Source organism: Danio rerio, chromosome 13 (genome assembly GCF_052040795.2).
Source record: "Danio rerio strain M-AB ecotype USA chromosome 13, GRCz13ab, whole genome shotgun sequence".
Classification (NCBI taxonomy): domain Eukaryota; kingdom Metazoa; phylum Chordata; class Actinopteri; order Cypriniformes; family Danionidae; genus Danio; species Danio rerio.
Genome location: NC_141033.1, coordinates 14,179,262 through 14,197,766, shown reverse-complemented (window position 1 = coordinate 14,197,766; position 18,505 = coordinate 14,179,262). Strand labels below are relative to the sequence as shown.

Genomic DNA, 18,505 nt, shown 5'->3' with positions numbered 1-18,505 from the left:
AATACATACTTGAATGCCTGTTAAAAAACTAATCTTAGAATATAAAAATCAGATGCTATGAAATATGACCACCTGATTTTAAAAGAAAGTCTGTTTAAATCAACACATACTTACATGTTACACGTACATGTTATAAATAAAATTGATTTTTAATTCTAAAGTTCTAATCTTTCTGTCATTAGCCTGCTAATAATCGAGGGAAAGGTGTATTATTAAAAAATTAGGTTGTACTTTTACCTAGATCTGCTGGTGGTAAATAAAACTGCCAATCTATAATGATAAGCAACCCTGTATAGTAGAGCGAAAATTTAGAACTGGCTCTCTATAAAATTCTGTGTTCTGAATGCATCTGAATTTTCATGTGACCATCCACCATTTTAATGGTCACATACAAGTGACATCCACTGTGAGTCCACATTTTTACTGACATACTTTCTTGTTGCCCAGACTTGCATGGATAATCTTCATTTTGAGCATTCTGGTGGCACAGATGATTTTTGCTACTCACCCAAGTTGTAGGCTATGAAGTCTGAGGAGAAGCACTTTGCCCCGTGGCTCATTGAGGTGTCGTTGTGCGTGTTCCCTCCAAACACTAGTATGTTCCCGCCAGCTATCACTGCTGTGTGGAGGTATCGGAAAAACCCACTGTCCCTCAGAATCAACCTACAGGTCAACCGAAGAAAAATCAAGAAGAACCCAAGTCAGACTTTATTTAGAAGAGCACACTAGCATACTGTATTACATAGCTTTTTTTTTGTATAGTAGAGTCAAATTAAGCTAACCAATCATCATCATCATTTAGCATGAAAGCCTTTTGTGTGACCACTTTTATTAAAGTCTTTCACACTGAAGGAACAATAATGTTTTGAATATAAAAATGATTGTGAATACAAGCAGCTGCCTATCTTGTGTATTGGAAAAGTCAATAGTCAAAGAAACATCAAGCTGCTATCAGCATGCTTATCAGCATAACCCAATGAATTACACAGTGCAAGCCTAGAGCAGGTCTGGATACTCTGACATCCATCCATTCAACACATACATGTCTGTTACAAACCACTAATCAATTGACAATACTAAGTGCTTCACAACCATATGAGAGGTAGGGGGTCTCTCCACACCACACCACACCACACCACCACCACCAGTGTGCAGCATCCACTTGGATGATGCGACAACAGTCACAGGACAACGGCGCCAGTGTGCTCACCACACACCAGCTTTTGGTGGAGTGAAGTGACAGGGAAAGAGACAATTCAGTGGATGGGAATGTGTTAAACTGAAATCTTGTGGAGACACAAGACTTAAAATTCACAAAATGACAACTTTACCATGGAGTATTGACTTAATTCTGCAATGCGGAAGTAAATTTGTTTGTTTTCTGCAATTTTTTCTGCAGTTGTTTTAGGATTTAAAATCATTTTGCCTATGAGTAGAATGAGCAGGAATAGCAAATGACAATACAATAGTTAAAGTGCTAGCTATACAATCAAGCATGTTTATGGCTATATGGATGTGGACCAAATTGATGGTACCCTTACATTTTACAAAGATAAACTATTAGTCATTGAAATAACTTGAAACTGAAAGTAATGAATAATCAAAAATAGTAAGAAAAAAAAGTTGTATATTGTACAATGGACAATGTCAGGCCAATAGGAATAAATCAGTGTGTGGAAAAATGTATTTCACTGGTCCGCACTTGGGCAACGTGCGCAGTAGATAGTGCTGTCGCCTCACAGCAAGAAGGTCACTTGTTTGAGCTTCAGTTGGGTCAGTTGGCGTTTCTGAGTTTCCATGTTCTTCCAGCGTTCGTGTGGGTTTCCTGCGGTTGCTCCGGTTTCCCCCCCCAGTCCAAAGACTTGTGGTATAGGTGAATTGGGTAAGCTAAAATTGTCCATAGAGTATGCGTGTGAATTAGAGTGTGACGGTGTTTCCCAGTGATGGGTTGCAGCTGGATGGGCATCCGCTGTATAAAACATATGCTAAATAAGTTGGCAGTTTATTCCGCTGTGGCGACCCCAGATTAATAAAAGGACTAAGCCGAAAAGAAAATGAATGAATGAATGAATGAATTGTCCGCACTTATAAATTGGCCAAAGCTTTTTTTTTTCATTTATCACTAAATAAAAAATTAGTTGTCTTTTAAGGTTATGTAAATGCACAGTAGCTCCACATTGTAGTAAAAGTATAGAAATATATTGGGGTCTTCTAATAAAACAGCTTTGCTGACTTAGATCTGCCAAAATTTGAAGGAATGTACAATATTACTTAATGAAATAATGCATCACATAATCCAAATGTAAACTTGACCTTCAGTTTCTACTGCGCTAAATAAAAATAAAATAACAACAAAAGGTCATATGATTTTAGATTAATATTGACATTTGTGCATTTTTTTACATATGAATTTATATTACTGAGGAATCTATAGAAGCCTATACCCACCACTGAATAAAAAAGGTTATAGCAACTTTTGGGTGATACAAACTCGCTGTGAAGATTTGTGTGATACAAACTCGCAATTCTGACAATTTTTTTCTCAGAATTGTGAGATGTAAAGTGTGAGTTATTGTGTGTGAATTGTGTGTTATAGTCAGAATTGTAAGATTTCTGAGAAATAAAGATTAAGAAATAAACAGATTTGCGTAATATAAAGTTAGAATTCAGAGAGAAAAAAAGTTGCAGTTGTGTGATATAAAGTAAGAATTCTGAGATAAGAATAATTCTGACCTTATACCTCGCAATTCTGAGAAATAAAGTCATAATTGCATGAAATAAAGTCAGAATTCATATCTCGCAAATCTGACTTAACTTGAAATTTCGAGTTTACATCTTACAACTCTCAGAAAGTTTGTATACCAAGTTCGGAGATAAAAAGTAACAACTTTTTATTATTCAGTGGTGAGAACGAGCTTACATAAGAATCAAAAGTACATAATAGATCCTTCTGAAACATATCAAGTAAAAATATGTATTTCACAATCAATTAGTGTTCAGCTCGATCATGTAAAGTAGCTCAACGCACCACTTTCTCTCGTCCACATCATATCGGTACAGGTCACCAGCCAAGCCGTATTTATTAGCAGTGAAGGCTTTGTAGCCTCCATGGATGTAGATGGAGCGGGTCTGAGGGTCGTAAACACTGCTGTGCCCATAGCCACCTTGAACCAGTGCTCCACGAGTCTCCAAAACACTCCATGTGTTCTTCACTGCAAAAAGAAGAGGGGAAAAAGACAGCATGAGAATTAGTGAACAAAAAAATTAAACACTTCATTCACCTACATTTTAAATATTATTTTTAAATAAACAGTTTTCAATATTTGGTGGCAAGATTATTTACTAAATAAAAACTTAAACTAAAACTATTAGTCACTAACTAAAATAACATTTTAAAAATCACAATAAATGAAAAACTAAACGAAACTAACAAAAGCCACTGAAAAAGTAGCTAAAAATAAATAAATAAATAATACAAATAATAATAATAATAATAATAATAATAAGCAAAAAAAAAAAAGAATTGTTTTTAAACTAATAAGAATGAAAATCTGACCTGTGGCTGTTTAGAGAAACACTTAGATGTGCTTTTACAGTCAAATGTATTAGTCAAGAGCAGGGGTGCCCAAACCTTTGTCAGGGTTCTGCCACTCTGGTCTTTGTAAATTCTTGTTTTGGTGGCAGAGCTCTGACACTACCCATGTCCGGTCCTGTTTCTGTCTCTGTGTGCGCGCGCGCCGTCGTGGGTGTACGCAGAGTGTGCGTGCTTCTGCTTGACGCGGCCGCGCGCGCGCTCTGCGTCCCTCAGACGCGTGCGCTCTTGTACTCGTGTTTGTGTTTTCGTCTGTCAGCAGCATGGTGTTTCATTCCCAGCGTCTCAGTCTTGTTGGTTTCGGTTTTGGTCGGCGCTGGGATGAAGCATGCATGCTGCATATGTGAGCGCATGGTGAGTGTTTTCATTCATCGTGTGCTCGTGTCTTGCGTCTTTTGTAAAAGCACATGGCTCGGTGTTTACATTGGTCACGTGCTTTTGTCGTGTGCTTCAGTGTTGTGTTATGTGAGCGCATGGCTTGTATTGTCTCTCTGTGTCATGCGCTCTCCCGTCTATTGTCTAGTCCCACCCTCCTTGTCAACCTATTATTAGTTAATTGTGTTCACCTGTGTGTCAATTTACTTTTTTGCTTTATAATCCCCCTCATGTTTTCAGTCCTTTGCGAGTTCGTTGTCTACACTCCCCGTGTTCCTGATCCAGTCTTGCCTTGTTCTTGTTGAGCCAAGTTTGTGTGTTTTGTTAATGTTTTCCCCCTCGGGGTAGTTTTGTTTTGCTTTTTATTTTTATTTTATTATTAATAAATACCCTTTGTTTCTTTGCACTTGAGTCCTCGCTCCTTTTTCCCCTTTTCCCCACCACAACCGTGACAACCTTGTTGTATGAAGGGCCAAAAAACTAATATCATTGAATGTCATGGGTCGAATACGAATACAAATACCAAACTATTTTACATTAAAGTTCCCATGGGTAATTTCCTCAAATTTAAAAATAAACAGAAAATATCACTTTGAATCGTATTATCTAATGCAGCATAACTTTTTAAATCATAAATTATTGCAATAAAAACAAACAATCAACAAACAAATAACAAATTATAACACAATGGAGTTCAATGCTGAATACACTAGTCAAGCAAAATCTGCCTTTGCCTTGATTTGCTCACTAAAGTCTTTGCATTGTCCTCTATCTCTTGGGTGACAGTATGTACATTTTAAACTAAACTACAGCATTTAAATTAAAACATTTAATTTCAGTTAGCTTTTTTAGCTTAACAATATACCAAACAAATAAAAGGTTACATTAAATTTGAAATGATAATCACAAAACCATCCCCGTCATTCTCTACCTCTTCACAGATGGGATGGTTGGCCAAATCAAAGGTTACCATGGGCCTAGTTTTGGCATTTCTATATATATCGCCCATACATTAAAAGTTTTTAAAAACCAAATATTTAAGCTGATTGTGCAACATCCCTATCTCTACTAAAGGTGTCAGTGTCAATATAGTTAAAAACACTATAGTATTTACTCGAAATAACTATAGTATATTTTTATGTGGATGTCTAACAAATGAAAATAGATCTGTTAGCAGATATCCCAGCCTGTTACTTTTTTTGCCTTTCACTATTTTATTAACATTTATTATTTATTTATTTAGGGTATGCATTTTCACATTTCAATTCCAATGCCTAAGTTGTTAAAATGACAATGATTAAATGAAATATTCTTAAGAATAAAATATTAGATGTTCTTTGAAAAAGTGTACTTGGGTAACACTGTATTTTGATGGTTCATTTGAGTATTAGTAGACTGTCTGCATAATATCTGATTATACTGTTCCTTCAACAGACATTTAACTCACTATAGGAAACTTTGCAAGTACATGTCAACTTACACTAACCCTAACCCTAACAGTATATAATCATCTAATGGCAATTAGTTGGATGTAGATGCAATGTAAATTAAATTCAACAAACGGACCATCAAACTAAAGTGTGACCTGTACTTGCATTGTGATATTATATTGTCATTCTGGCATTATATAAAATATATGGCAGTATAAAGTGACAATAATATTGTTTATCACGATATATTTTGGTGCAATATATAGTATAGCCAAAAATAAAGACAGGCCTTACTACAATTACTAAAACTGAAACTAAATATATAAAAACTAAAGAGAAATGTTTTCACAAAATAAAAACTAAACTAAAACTAACAAAAACATGAAATTGAAAAAAAAAACTGAAATTTACAGAAAAAAAGTCAAATGGTATAAAAATAAAAACGCAAAACTATAATAACCTTGTTCGTGAATTCATGATTTTCCTACTTATTTAGGCTTCTGGATCGCATTAAGGGATCTTGATATTTGCTCAAAAAGCTTTTATTGCTGAAAAGTGACTTTTATTGATATTTTTTAATAGTTTAATATATTGTCAGTGTATGTGTTGTAAATTAAGGTACAAAAGCCTGATAATAAACTGCCTAAAAATATTTAATCCTAGATCTCAATAATATTTCTCAAACAATATATTGTCTCAAATTAATAAAATGTCAATAAAGGTCAATTAATCTGTGGTGTTAAATATTTAACATCAAACACCCAATAGTGGAATTCACAATCGCAAATAAACAGAAAACACCATGTAATCCAAATGTAATGTATTTGTTATTTAATGCCATGTCAGCCACAGAGTCTATTTTCACGGCAAGAACATTTCAATAATAAATATGCAATTAAAAATCAACAAACAAATGTATACATAAATTAAATAAGCATTAATAGTATTAAGTGTTAATAAGTAATAATTTAAAAAAAAGATTCCTGGCGTCACTTTGCTAAAAATGTCCTTAGGAGAGTTCATTTCGTGAAAGAGTCTACGTGTGAACCGCAACAAACAGAACCTGTTAATTCACAGATATATAACAGTGTAGTTAAAAAACAACTTGCTGTTGCTCTTTCTTTTCAACACCAGAGGGCAGAAGAGTTTAAACTAAAACCACTGCACATGGCCTACACCACGGAAATTCAACCTGTCAGTATGTGTAAGACTCACAGTCAAAAGTCCAACTAGATAGATGCTCCTCTTTTGCTAGCAGCGGTTTGATGTTCATTTCAAACCACACAGGCATCAATTCACTTTTATGAAAGTAAAAGATGAAAACTTGCCCAATTCTCCCTCTCTGTGGCCCAGATGACAGCAACAATCAATCATCAAGAGTCGCATTATTTTTTCCACCGCAACTTCAAAACAGCACACAGACTGAAAACTAATATTAAAAAAGGCCCCGGTTTTAATTCTGTGATGAATGACAGTGTTGGTGTGAGCAGACAGAAAGTGGGTCACAACTGTTCACTGTGACTCAGAGTGGGGACACATGCATTAGGGTGCTTTCATACAGGATGAATTCTTCCTTTCAAACAGCCAGACTCAAAGGAACAGAACATAGGTGTCCCGAGGCCTGCTCTTAAAAAGATACTGTTTTATTTTGAATTTATTTATTTATTTATTCCCCGAGCCGTCTTGAAATTGTAACGTGAAAAGGAAATGGTGCAGTGCACAGTAAAAGACAAGTAAATAAATGAAATGATATACGGTTACAATTGTGCAGCTATGTCAACAAAATAGACGCATGTTATTAAAGAGCCCCTATTATGGGTTCTATTATGGGTTTTTGAAAAATACTATTTATGCAGTGTGTAACAGCTTTAAGTGAATGGAAACATCCTGCTGAGGATTAATTCTGAAAGTGCACTGTGTTAAAAACTATTGATTCATTTGAGTCGAGTCAGATAAAGATTTCATAAAGAAAGATTCATCCTTTGTTTGGATCATTTGCCTGAACGCATCAACGTCAATAAGAGACATCGCTAAATATGAAGTGCTGAATTCAGTAAAACGTGAACGCGCCTGCAAGGGATCATAGGATTGATCATGATATGAAGATTACTATCAGTGAGAGATAGCCAGACATGCGGCTGTGGGGAATAAAGGGTTAAAGTTCAATTTCACAACAACCTCACAGTATAGCTAACCATGTGCTGGGTTTGTTCCTGTCATTTTTCTGATGATTGATACAATAATCTACCCTGCAGCGCAAAATTTGCCAGCTGTTTGTTATTAAAGAAAAGATCAGCAAAGACTACTAATGTATGGGACTTTGTCAGTAACTGTTACACAGTTTGTATGGAGTAGTTTCTTCTTCCTCCAGATCCAGTAAATGTTTTTCCTTCTAACACAGCGTAAAGTGTTATTAAAATTGTTGTCACGTGTTCTGTAGTTTAATAGCTCCTAGATCAGTGCTTGTAATGTATCTCTCAAGTTAAATATTTGAGGCTATTCACATTTACGTCCAAAACCACGTTGAAAATGTCATGTGTGCTTCTTCCTCTATTGATTTAAATGCATTTTGTGCTTGCAATATCCTGCTGTTTGTTGCTATGGCCATCATCAGATGTTTCTACACACACGTGGTGCGGTCAATTTCTACATAGTTCAAATTTTTTCACCGTGTGGATTAATGCTGAACGTGTCGCTGTTAATACTTGGGGTTAGGGTTAAGAGTAGAGTAAATGCTGGTGTTTAACTGCATTGATTTAAAGCATTGCTGCATTGGGCTCTTGTTGGGCATTTCTCTCAATCTCGTGAAAAATGTAATCAACCATTCACAACAGACTGGGTCATCGAACCAATCAGCATAGATTAACCTCACGCAAAGGAGGGGTTTGGGAACAAATGAATGGCTGAAAAAATAATAAGGGATTCGTTGGGATAATTGGGTGAAAGTAAATGCATATTATAAGACAATGAACGTGTTTTTTGACCTTGCATGCATATCAGCCTGTTGTTGGACACCCCCAAAACCAAAATATGACCTATTATAATGCAGAATAGGGGCTCCCTTAAAAGGATTTGTTAGTTGTACAAAAATGGCATTGGGGAAAAATATTACTGTTTCAGCAGACTTTTTTGTATTCAAGTATTTTTGGTACCTAAAGTAAAATAGATTATTTTTAAATGCATACTGTTGGCTATAATACATACACAATTATAAAAAAGCAAAAATCTAAAATGAAAGAGTAAGTTCGTAAGCATGCACAATTATTTATGCAATTAATTTAGACTTTCTTTTTTTTTTTGCATTTGAACTAGCATTGAAGCACAAACCAAATTCATTCTGCTTTTTGAAAAGATAACATACACATTTTAACCCCTTCCTGGTACATGCATTTATATAAATAAATACAAAAATCAATACTTAAAATGCATAGAATTTTGAAATGTATCATGTGTATCACTCATCATGTGACTTACAACTTTCAGACAGCTAGACTTTTAACATTATCCTTATTAACACTCTACTTTTATATTACTTTTAGTGCTGGGCAACAAATTAATCACAAAAAAAAAATAAAATTCAAAGTAAATGTGTGTATTTGCTAAATAAATATGCACAGTACCCAAACATATAACGTACAGTGCATCCGGTATTCAAGTATTCATAGCGCTTCACTATTTCCACATTTTTTATGTTACAGCCTTATTCCAAAATTGATTAAATTATTTTTTTTTCTTAAAATTCTACACACAATAAAAAAACCACATGTACATAAGTATTCACAGCCTTTGCTCAATACTTTGTTGATGCACCTTTGGCAACAATTACAGCCTCAAGTCTTTTTGAATATGATGCCACAAGCTTGGCACACCTGTCTTTGGGAATTTTTGCCTATTTCTCTTTGCCGTACCTCTCAAGCTCTATCAGGTTGGATGGGAAGCGACAGTGTACAGCTATTTTCAGATCTCTCAAGAGACATTCAATAAGATTTGGATCTGGGCTCTGGCTGGGTCACTCAAGGACATTCACCGAGTTGTGGTGAAGCCACTCCCTTGACATTTTGGCTGTGTGCTTTGGGTCATTGTCCTGCTGGAAGATTAACCGTTGCCAAAGTCTGAGGTCAAGAGCACTCTGAAGCAGGTTTTGATTCAGGATGTCTCTGTACATTGCTGCATTCATCTCTCCCTCTATCCTGCCTAGTCTTCCAGTGCTTGCTGGAGGAATTATAATTGAATACCATTACATGGTATTAGCGTGGTGATGAGCGATGCCTGGTTTTCTCCAAACGTAACACCTGGCATTCACTCCAAAGAGTTCAATTTTTGTCTCATCAGACCAGATAATTTTCTTTCTTATGGTCTGAGAGTCCTTCAGATGCCTTTCGGCAAGTTTTAGGCGGGGAGTGGCTTCCGTCTGGCCACTCTACCATACAGGCCTGATTGGTGGATTGCTGCACAGATGGTTGTCCTTCTGCAAGGTTTTTCTCTCTTCACAGAAGAACGCTGCTGATCAGACAGAGTGACCATCTGGTTATTGATCACCTCCGACAAAGGCCCTTCTCCTCGATCACTGACCAGCTCTAGGAAGTGTCCTGGTGGTTCCAAATATCTTCCTCTTACGGATGATGGAGGCCACTGTGCTCATTGGAACTTTCAGAGCAGCAGAATTTTTTCGGTAAGCTTCCCAGCCTTGTGCCTCGAGACAATCCAGTCTCAAGACAATTCCCTTGTCTTCATGCTTGGTTTGTGCTTTGACATGCACTGCCAACTCTGGGACCTTATATAGACAGGTGTATGCCTTTTCAAATAATGTCCAATCAACTGAATTTACCACAGATGAACTCCAATAAAGCTGCTGAAACATCTCAGGAATGATCAGAGGAAACAAAATGACCTAGGCTCAATTTGGAGCTTCACAGCAAAAGGTGTGAATACGTAATTTTTCAGGTTTTTAATTTTTAATAAATTTGCAACAATTTCGAAAAATCTTTTTTCACATTGTCATTATGGTGTATTGTGTGTAGAATTTTGAGGAAATAAATTAATTTAATAAATTTTGGAATAGGGCTATAACATAAAAAAAATGTGAAAAAGTTATATGAATACTTTCCGGATGCACTATACATGTACCTACAAAAATGTGTGTACATGTTTGAGGATTTCTTTATTTATAATGGTTTACGGAACCATATTATACAATTTATATATATTTGATGTGTATATTTTGGTTTTTATGCATTTATATAAATATAAATGTACACAGAACCTGCACAAATTCATTATTTAAAACAAAGTCTTATTTTGGATGTGATTATTTGCTGCCTAGCACAAAAACTGCAATAACTGTGATAATAATGCATATTTTTAATGTATAAACCAACCCTACTGCGAAGACTGTGTGTTACTGACCTATATTGTACTGCTGCACTTGGCTGATGTATCCATAAAGAGGGCAGTGCCCGAACACCACCAGTATGACAGGCTCGGATCCATCAGGATTGAGTTGGACAGTGTGTGCTGAGTGACCCACAACTGCATACTGCTCTTTAGCTCGGGGACTGAGCAGAACCCATGACTGGTTCCTCGTGTGGAAAACCCACAGCTCTGACGTCACGTTTCCTGTGGAGTCAATCTTCCCTCCGTACATGTAGATTTTATCCTGAATGTTTGCACACAAAGACAAACAGCATAAGTAACCACAAGCTTTACACACACAGGTCTTAGTTAAACACAACATGAATTCAAAGGATTTCCATAAGAAGTCATTATTTATATGTTATGCACTGACGGAAACTACAACATGAAACATGTACCATGATAGTGGTTTAACAAACTCAAGATTAAAGGATTAGTTTTGAATTGACAAAAACAAACCAGTACAATCTGGCTTTGTTTATTACGGTGTTTCTGGTCATAAACTATCTGTTAACTCTGACTTTTGAGTTTGAGCTTATGAGCATGTGAACAAGAAAGCAGGACATGGGTAGCAAACATTCAATAGCATGTGTTGAAGAATAATACAGTATTGTAATTGACTCGAATATCAGCAAATTGTACAGCCAAAGATTAGGTTTAACCCTCTGGGGTCTGAGGGTGTTTTGGGGCTCTGGAGAAGTTTTGACATGCACTGACATTTGTGTTGTTTTCAGTATCTTTAAAACATATTAATGGCTAAAGTGTGATAACACTGTAAACAGCACAAGTTGGGCTACAATAATACCCAAGCAGAATGTTTGTATGTGTTTGTGTTTTTGAGAAAGAAATGTTTATGCGTGGTCAGTGAAAAACTAAAATTTTGAAGTCATTGAAACAAGGCCGTGAAAACCACAGAGAACATTTGTGCCCAAGACTTTTGAGAACTTGATCTGGTAGTCTAGTGTTTTTGCTTCAAAATGATGTGAGAATCATCTTGTTCACTTGGTCACAGAAAACAATATAATGAATTAAAATTTTAAGCCACTTTATGAGTGAAATTGCTTCATGCGGGAAGGCGTGAACTATCATTACTATGCAGTGAGTCACACCTGAGAAGACAAAGACCTGCATAATGAGCTGCATAATGAGCCATCAGACAGGTATGTGACTAGGAGGGAAGAGTTTCAAGAAGGAATCAGAGGAAAGTTTATTTACTTTTTTGTTTGCAGGTTATTTAAAATATATTAATCACACAAAATAACTGGAGATACACTTGTGAGAGTCAGTACACTCTATAAAACTCTGCAAACTTTTAAACTTACACATAGCAAATCTACTGATTTTTTATTTTATTTTATTTTTTTGTAAATGAAGAGTTTTGTTGCAAAATTTGATTTATCCATTTTGAGAAATGTTGGATATTTGACATTATTATTTAAGACATCAACAGTCAAGTTCATTCACAATTTTATAAATTAAACTATTACTTGAGCTCAGTGAAGTCCAGGAACACAATATTCTTCAAATCCAGGATATTTTTATTTAACTTTATGTCTATAAATAGTTTATAAATAAGTCAAAAACATGCTGAAATGCAACATATTATTTTAACAGTCAAACATCTTAAATTGGTTAAAAAAACAATATATTATAATATATTGAATAGTATATACAAAGTTTGAATTACAATAATAAGATTCTGAGTTAGTTTTGGTAATCTCATATTAGAGCAATGTTATTTTAAAGAATGATAATCAATCCATATTAAAAAAAATTACTGTGAGCAAAAGAAAGCAGGTGAAAACACACCATGTGCGATAATGAAATCTTTTAAACAGTCGCGTGCATCACAGCAGCTTTTGGCGCAAGTTATCATTCTCTCATTCGGTATTCACAGTAATTATTTAAAGAATAAACTTACAAAGGACACTTAGAAATGTAGCCTTGCAGACAAGTATCCTGTGATGGGTAGCAGCGCAGGAAAAAGGCACTATTTCACTGTAACCGCTGGCCTTCTTCTTGACATCAGCGAAGACTCACAGACGCAAAATTACTTGGTCCACTTTTGTAGCGTTTTTAAACATTTTGTGAAGTTGATGGCTACATCTTCATCTAATAGTTTGTCGGCATGACACAGACCAACATTACTCTCATTACTGAGCTAACTCGGAGTACTTCTTGTCTACTTTAGCTCTCTTTGCCACTGGTCCTTTACCTCCGTTGTTTTTATATCTGGATTTACATATAAAGCGTGCTAACAGAGAGGCGGGACCATGCTGCTGTAATGAGGCGAATAAGGAGAATCCGTAACAGTCCTTACTTTTATACGGATTACATAAAAAGAGATCATTTGTTTTCGACTTGAATTGGTTAATGCAAAAGTAGACATATCAAGCTTTATATGGATATCATAATTCATCATCTTTGTTGACTAGTTGCAGAGTTTCATTTTAGTGACGTGTTTTTCTGACCACAGTCTGCTCGCGTCTACAAAATAACAATGCCTCGTGGGCGTGGTCGCATTAAAACTAATGAGATCAGACTAAGAAACTAGACATAGCGTTGGTTTCATATCGATTACTTTATAAAGCAATGTTTGTTTTCAACATGCATAGTTGCGTTTAAAAGTAGACACTTTAAGCTTTCTAGAAATACATGTCTCATCTGGATGTGTTTTGTATTCGCGGAGTTTTAGCGCATTTTACCGACGCGTTTCTAAAAGCAGTTCACAGAGAGAGAAAAGACAGAATGCCTACCCTGTTTGTTTTCCTTATTTTGCAAAAGCACACACGTTTGTTGTTGTTGTGAGTGTACACAACAAAAAGTAGACACATAACAGATTCAATTGATGTATTGATCTTATCTGTACGATTAAAACTGAAAGTGTATTTAAGTTCATTTCAGCAGTTTGACGCCACCACAGGTCAAAACGCGTATACGCGGTCCTGGACCCCAGAGGGTTAAAAACGCATTAAGGATTTAAAAACATTTATACAGCAAGATGAAAGATCCACCCATGAAAGATAAGAGAACAGCTTGCTTTAATAGCGCAAATGAAGTTGTGAAGTTGGTTTGAATACAGTAGATAATAATATGTAATGTATAGTTATACAGAAACTCCAAAATCAAAGCTCATATGTAATATTCTTTAAATCTTGATTTAAAGAAATTGCAGCTGTATATTTGTAGTTATATATAATTAAACTAAAACAGTTGTTAAATGTGATGGATTAATAAAACAAAATCAGCGATCTCCACTGTGATATCCAATATAAAGTGGGTCTCAGATTGTATAAGAAGCACTGCATTAAATTACATTTTTCCCAACCATGTCTTTATAATATGAGCATTTATTTTAACCCAGTATATTCAATGAAGCTTCTGCGCTAACCTGCCGATACTAACGGGCGCGTGCGAGTAAACGGCTTTTTGTTTCATTTTTCGCTTGAGCAACTAAATGAATGTCAAAGTCTATTTAACTGATTGCATTTTAATTACATTACAACATCGATGCTGTAAAAAGAACCGTATAAAATGAAAAAAAAAAATAATAATACTTTTTTTTTTTTATCACAATAACAAGTCACCGGAACTTTATCAGTATGAGAACAAAATTAGCTCAGCATTTACCCTATTAAACTAATGATTTCAAAAGTCTATAAGAATCCACAAATGTTAAAGAATGGCGCATCCATTCACAAACCTCGTGCACAGACAGAGAATGACCGTAGCGTCCAGTTACAGAGTGGACAGACCGGTTTAATGTCATCCAGCTTTGAGAGGAGATGTTGAACCTGAGGTATAAAAGGAGAAAGTGAAACTGTCAGCCAATATAATTATTATCAACATGTGAATTTGCTTAAGTTTCTGCTAGTGTGTGTATACTTACGCAGTCACCATCTGGTAGTGTGTGTAGTTGAACACATGTCCTCCTATAACCCACATCACATCTTCATGAACCACAGCCTTATGGGATGCCCGCACTAAACCATATCCACTGTATTCCTCACGAGTCCAGAACGAGACATTCGCTGGTACAGTTATTGAACAGTCCAGGCCTAAAACAGACACACAGGATGTCATGAACATATATAGAATTTTTTATGTCTTTTGACAGTAAAATACACTGTATTTGTTGTTTAAATTGTCAAATCCATAAACTGTAATTCGCAAAATTCAAAGTAATTTGCTTTTTAGTTTATTTAGAAAATATTTAGTTATTTAGAAAAAGTGCATTAATTTGATCAATTATGACCGTAAACACGATTATAAAATGTGAAAACCTTTATTTTAATTAAGCAGCATAATAACAGATTAATTAATAACCAATAGTCCAAAATGCAGCAACACTCTTTTTTGACTGGGACAAATAAGAGAGAACATATTTCTCCCATCCAGGCCTCTCTTCACTGACTCCCTGTGAAACAGATAATTGATAATTGAAAGTTCTACACGGACTTTCCCTGGCCTATATATCTGAACGTTTGAGTTTGTTTTCCCCCCAAAGATCCCTTAGGTCCTCTGCCCAGCTCCTGCTAATTATTTCTAAATACCGCTTGAAAACTGTGTTTTCCCGGTGTTTTTTTTTTTATTTATTTTTTTTTTATTTGTAGATTAATCCTAAATTTGTAATGATCTCAGATGTATGAAATCACATGCATGAAAGCATTTAGGCTTTCCTGTAAAATACAATGATGACAGAAGAAGTTGTGGTAGGTTATTCAGGATGTAGTGTTGGGTTTCGTAGGTTATTAAAGGTGTTTTCTGTCACTATTTGTTTAGCCTGCATTAATGCATTCATTGTAAGCTGCATGACTGATCATTAAAAGATCAGGATTTCTACACCCACAAAACATAAATTATAATTGATGGTGATTTGCATTTTTATATTAATCCTTCTAATAGCTGCATTCAAATCTGTTACACACAAACAGTCAAATAACACAGAAGTACTGGGATAGAAGTTTATATTTTAGATAAAACCACCGATGTTTATGGTAAAGATTAAAATCACCATGACATGCATTTAAATGAATGCTCTAAAATGAAATTGGTAGGCAGCAATTACATTATTTAATAGATAACCACTAGATGGCCATTAGAAAAATGCCACTAAATAATTCTTCAAAAATAACATATCTATTAATGAAACCTAAAGTTTTATGAGTGAATAATTGAATCCTTTATTGGAAATGCAGACTAAAAATAAACATCGGTTGAACAAATTATACTGTTATATTTATACATTTAGCGTTAGCAATTACAGTAGTAGTAACAGTGAATTTTTTTCAGTACTGAATATTTTTCAGCTGATTATTTCTTCATTTTACTTTTCATAACATTACAGATTCTAAGTTCTGTTTGCTAAAACCAAAAGTTTCTTGCAGTACTGTTTTTGTTATAAATAGAAAGCAAATGACATTTGTCTCCTGCCCTTTTGGCTAATCTGAAAAATGGTCCGATCCATGACTAAAAAACTACAATGTGATCCAAACAGTCAGATTTGTGATCAGATATATTCACAAAACAACTTATGTACTTTTATTAAACAGCTTTTAACTTTGAATTCTTTAGTGGAAAAAATATGCAGAAATATAAAAATTAAAAAAAAGATACAGAAGACGGCTGGTTGACAACTTATAAAATAACAGGAAACCAAGGAGGAACTTGAAATATGAGTCAGCTCTGAGTGCGACTCAACCTGTTCTTCACAGATGGGCAATTAAACACTTCCACACTTTTCAGCTTCTGACGAAGAGAAGAGGAAGAGAACAGACTAGACAGAGATAAGAGACCCCACATCTTCATGGGCAGCACTGCTATTCCTAAAACCCGGCTTTAGTGGCTGCTTGTCATAATTACCGTAATTACAATTAAAACAGTTCAAGCCTTTATCAACCTTGTAATTGCAAGCTGGAAACTCACAATTATGAAACCCCAGACAAGTGATGTAATGTAATGAGAGTCAGAACGGCAGCAGCCTCAACACTTATATTAAACAAGGGAAAACACATTTCTTTGTGTCATATGCTAATTTATCATAGCTGAAACTTCCTGTTGAACTTTTCATTTTTATTTTGGGAAAGACAGCGGAGATGAGCTAATGTAACAATTACATATTTAGGTCATCTTGCCATATTAAATAACACTAAAGGAGGGTTTACATGCCAAAAAAATGATTTATTTATTTAGACTTTTGCAAAAACTAAAGCATTTTGATAGTTGATGCACACATTTTTAAGTGAGTTTTAAAGGGCAGCTATGATGTAAATTAACTTTTGTAAGCTGTTTGGACAGAACTGTGTGTAGGTATAGTGTGTCCACAGTCATACTGAAGTGATTTAAACCCAACACGTCCCTTTTTTAAATTTCCTGACGTTAAAATAGGACCCAAATCCCAGTGATTTTGAGGCCCACTGCAACGTGACGTAGGAGTGTAGTTTCCCCACCCATCAAATTAATTGACAGGCACCATATTTCTATAATAACATGTATACAAATTTACACAGAACATTTTTTTTTTGTATTTGGTAAATATTTGTTATAAAAAGTATAATAAAGTTGTTACACAGCTTTGTGATTGTTATATGTTTTATAAGTTTAAAACATTTTTGAAACAGAGCATGATTGTTATAAAGACAGTAAAGATGCCATGTAGTTCTTAACCGCTATAATCACCATGGCCGCTTGGTGTCATAAAACATGCATGCGTGTACTGCCAACGACATTTGCGTGTGACTCATCATTTCAGAAAGGCTTGAATAACTCCACCACAAATACATAAATTAAACTTGGCATTTTTTATTAATGCACTGTATTTCAGCTTTACCGTGTCTGCCTCTATTACTGACTGCTGTTTATCTGATAAAAGGCAGGAGAAGTAGACAAGACTTCTCACATCTTGTAAAAGGGGTAAAATAGGTGGCCTTTAAAGTTTGTGCATGCATCATTAATAAATTCATCATTTCTGAATCATATTCACTGAGAATAACCATAGAGGACAAACACTGCATATAAATACAGGGCTCGAAACTGCGACCAATTTGGTCGCATATGCGCCCGAAATTTGAGCTATGCGACCTTATAATATATTTAGGAGCATTCGTGCGACTGCATATAATGGTTGTACTGTGTTTTTATTTTTTTCTAAAAGCGTGTTGAATCCCTCTTCCCTGCCACTATATAGGTTCATTTTAGCTGTCGATCACTCAAGGCTTTCCGCTGTCAGATGACAGGAAGCTTTTATGACCGCGGGAAATGTAAACGGCTGAAGAGTGAAAAGTATACTGAATCTCGATGTGCTGCATTCACTGCGTGCTCAGCGCAAATGTCTGCTAGAAGTAAAATGTAACACTGTACACATCATCACCAAAGACGCTTGCCTTAACTAAATTTAAACTGATGCGGCTCATAACAAAGAACGGAATTGCGCCGGTCGTCACCGGGAGAATCCTGCTCAGCCCCCTCATTTATTGGGCCGACTGACTCGCCTGCTTTCCACAAAGATAGAAAAATATAAATCTGCACATAACGAGACTGAGCATTTAAAATAACACAAAGCGAAACCAAAACTTTTAGTAGAAGTGAAACTTTACTTACTTTCTTTTGTCCATTCTTTCTAGCGATGCATATTATTTTACTATTTAGTTACTGATGACTGCTTTGCAGCTCTCAGCCTTGAATTGAATGATATATT

The 18,505-nt window shown here is 35.3% G+C and overlaps 1 protein-coding gene across 2 annotated transcripts in view; it reads right to left on the bottom strand.

The window, feature by feature from the left end:
- The window catches only part of atrn (attractin), a 176,136-nt gene that overhangs the window by 100,431 nt on the left and 57,200 nt on the right, over positions 1 to 18,505 (bottom strand). For both annotated transcript variants that reach the window (XR_015505497.1, NM_001353962.1), the window contains exons 6-10: positions 14,699 to 14,867; positions 14,513 to 14,603; positions 10,804 to 11,053; positions 3,029 to 3,212; positions 509 to 663 (exon numbers count right to left, since the gene is read on the bottom strand). Coding sequence is in view for 1 of the 2 variants with exons in the window: in NM_001353962.1 (NP_001340891.1) it covers positions 509 to 663; positions 3,029 to 3,212; positions 10,804 to 11,053; positions 14,513 to 14,603; positions 14,699 to 14,867 (849 nt within the window). In the remaining variant the exon portion in view is untranslated. The remainder of the gene's footprint in view (positions 1 to 508; positions 664 to 3,028; positions 3,213 to 10,803; positions 11,054 to 14,512; positions 14,604 to 14,698; positions 14,868 to 18,505) is intronic.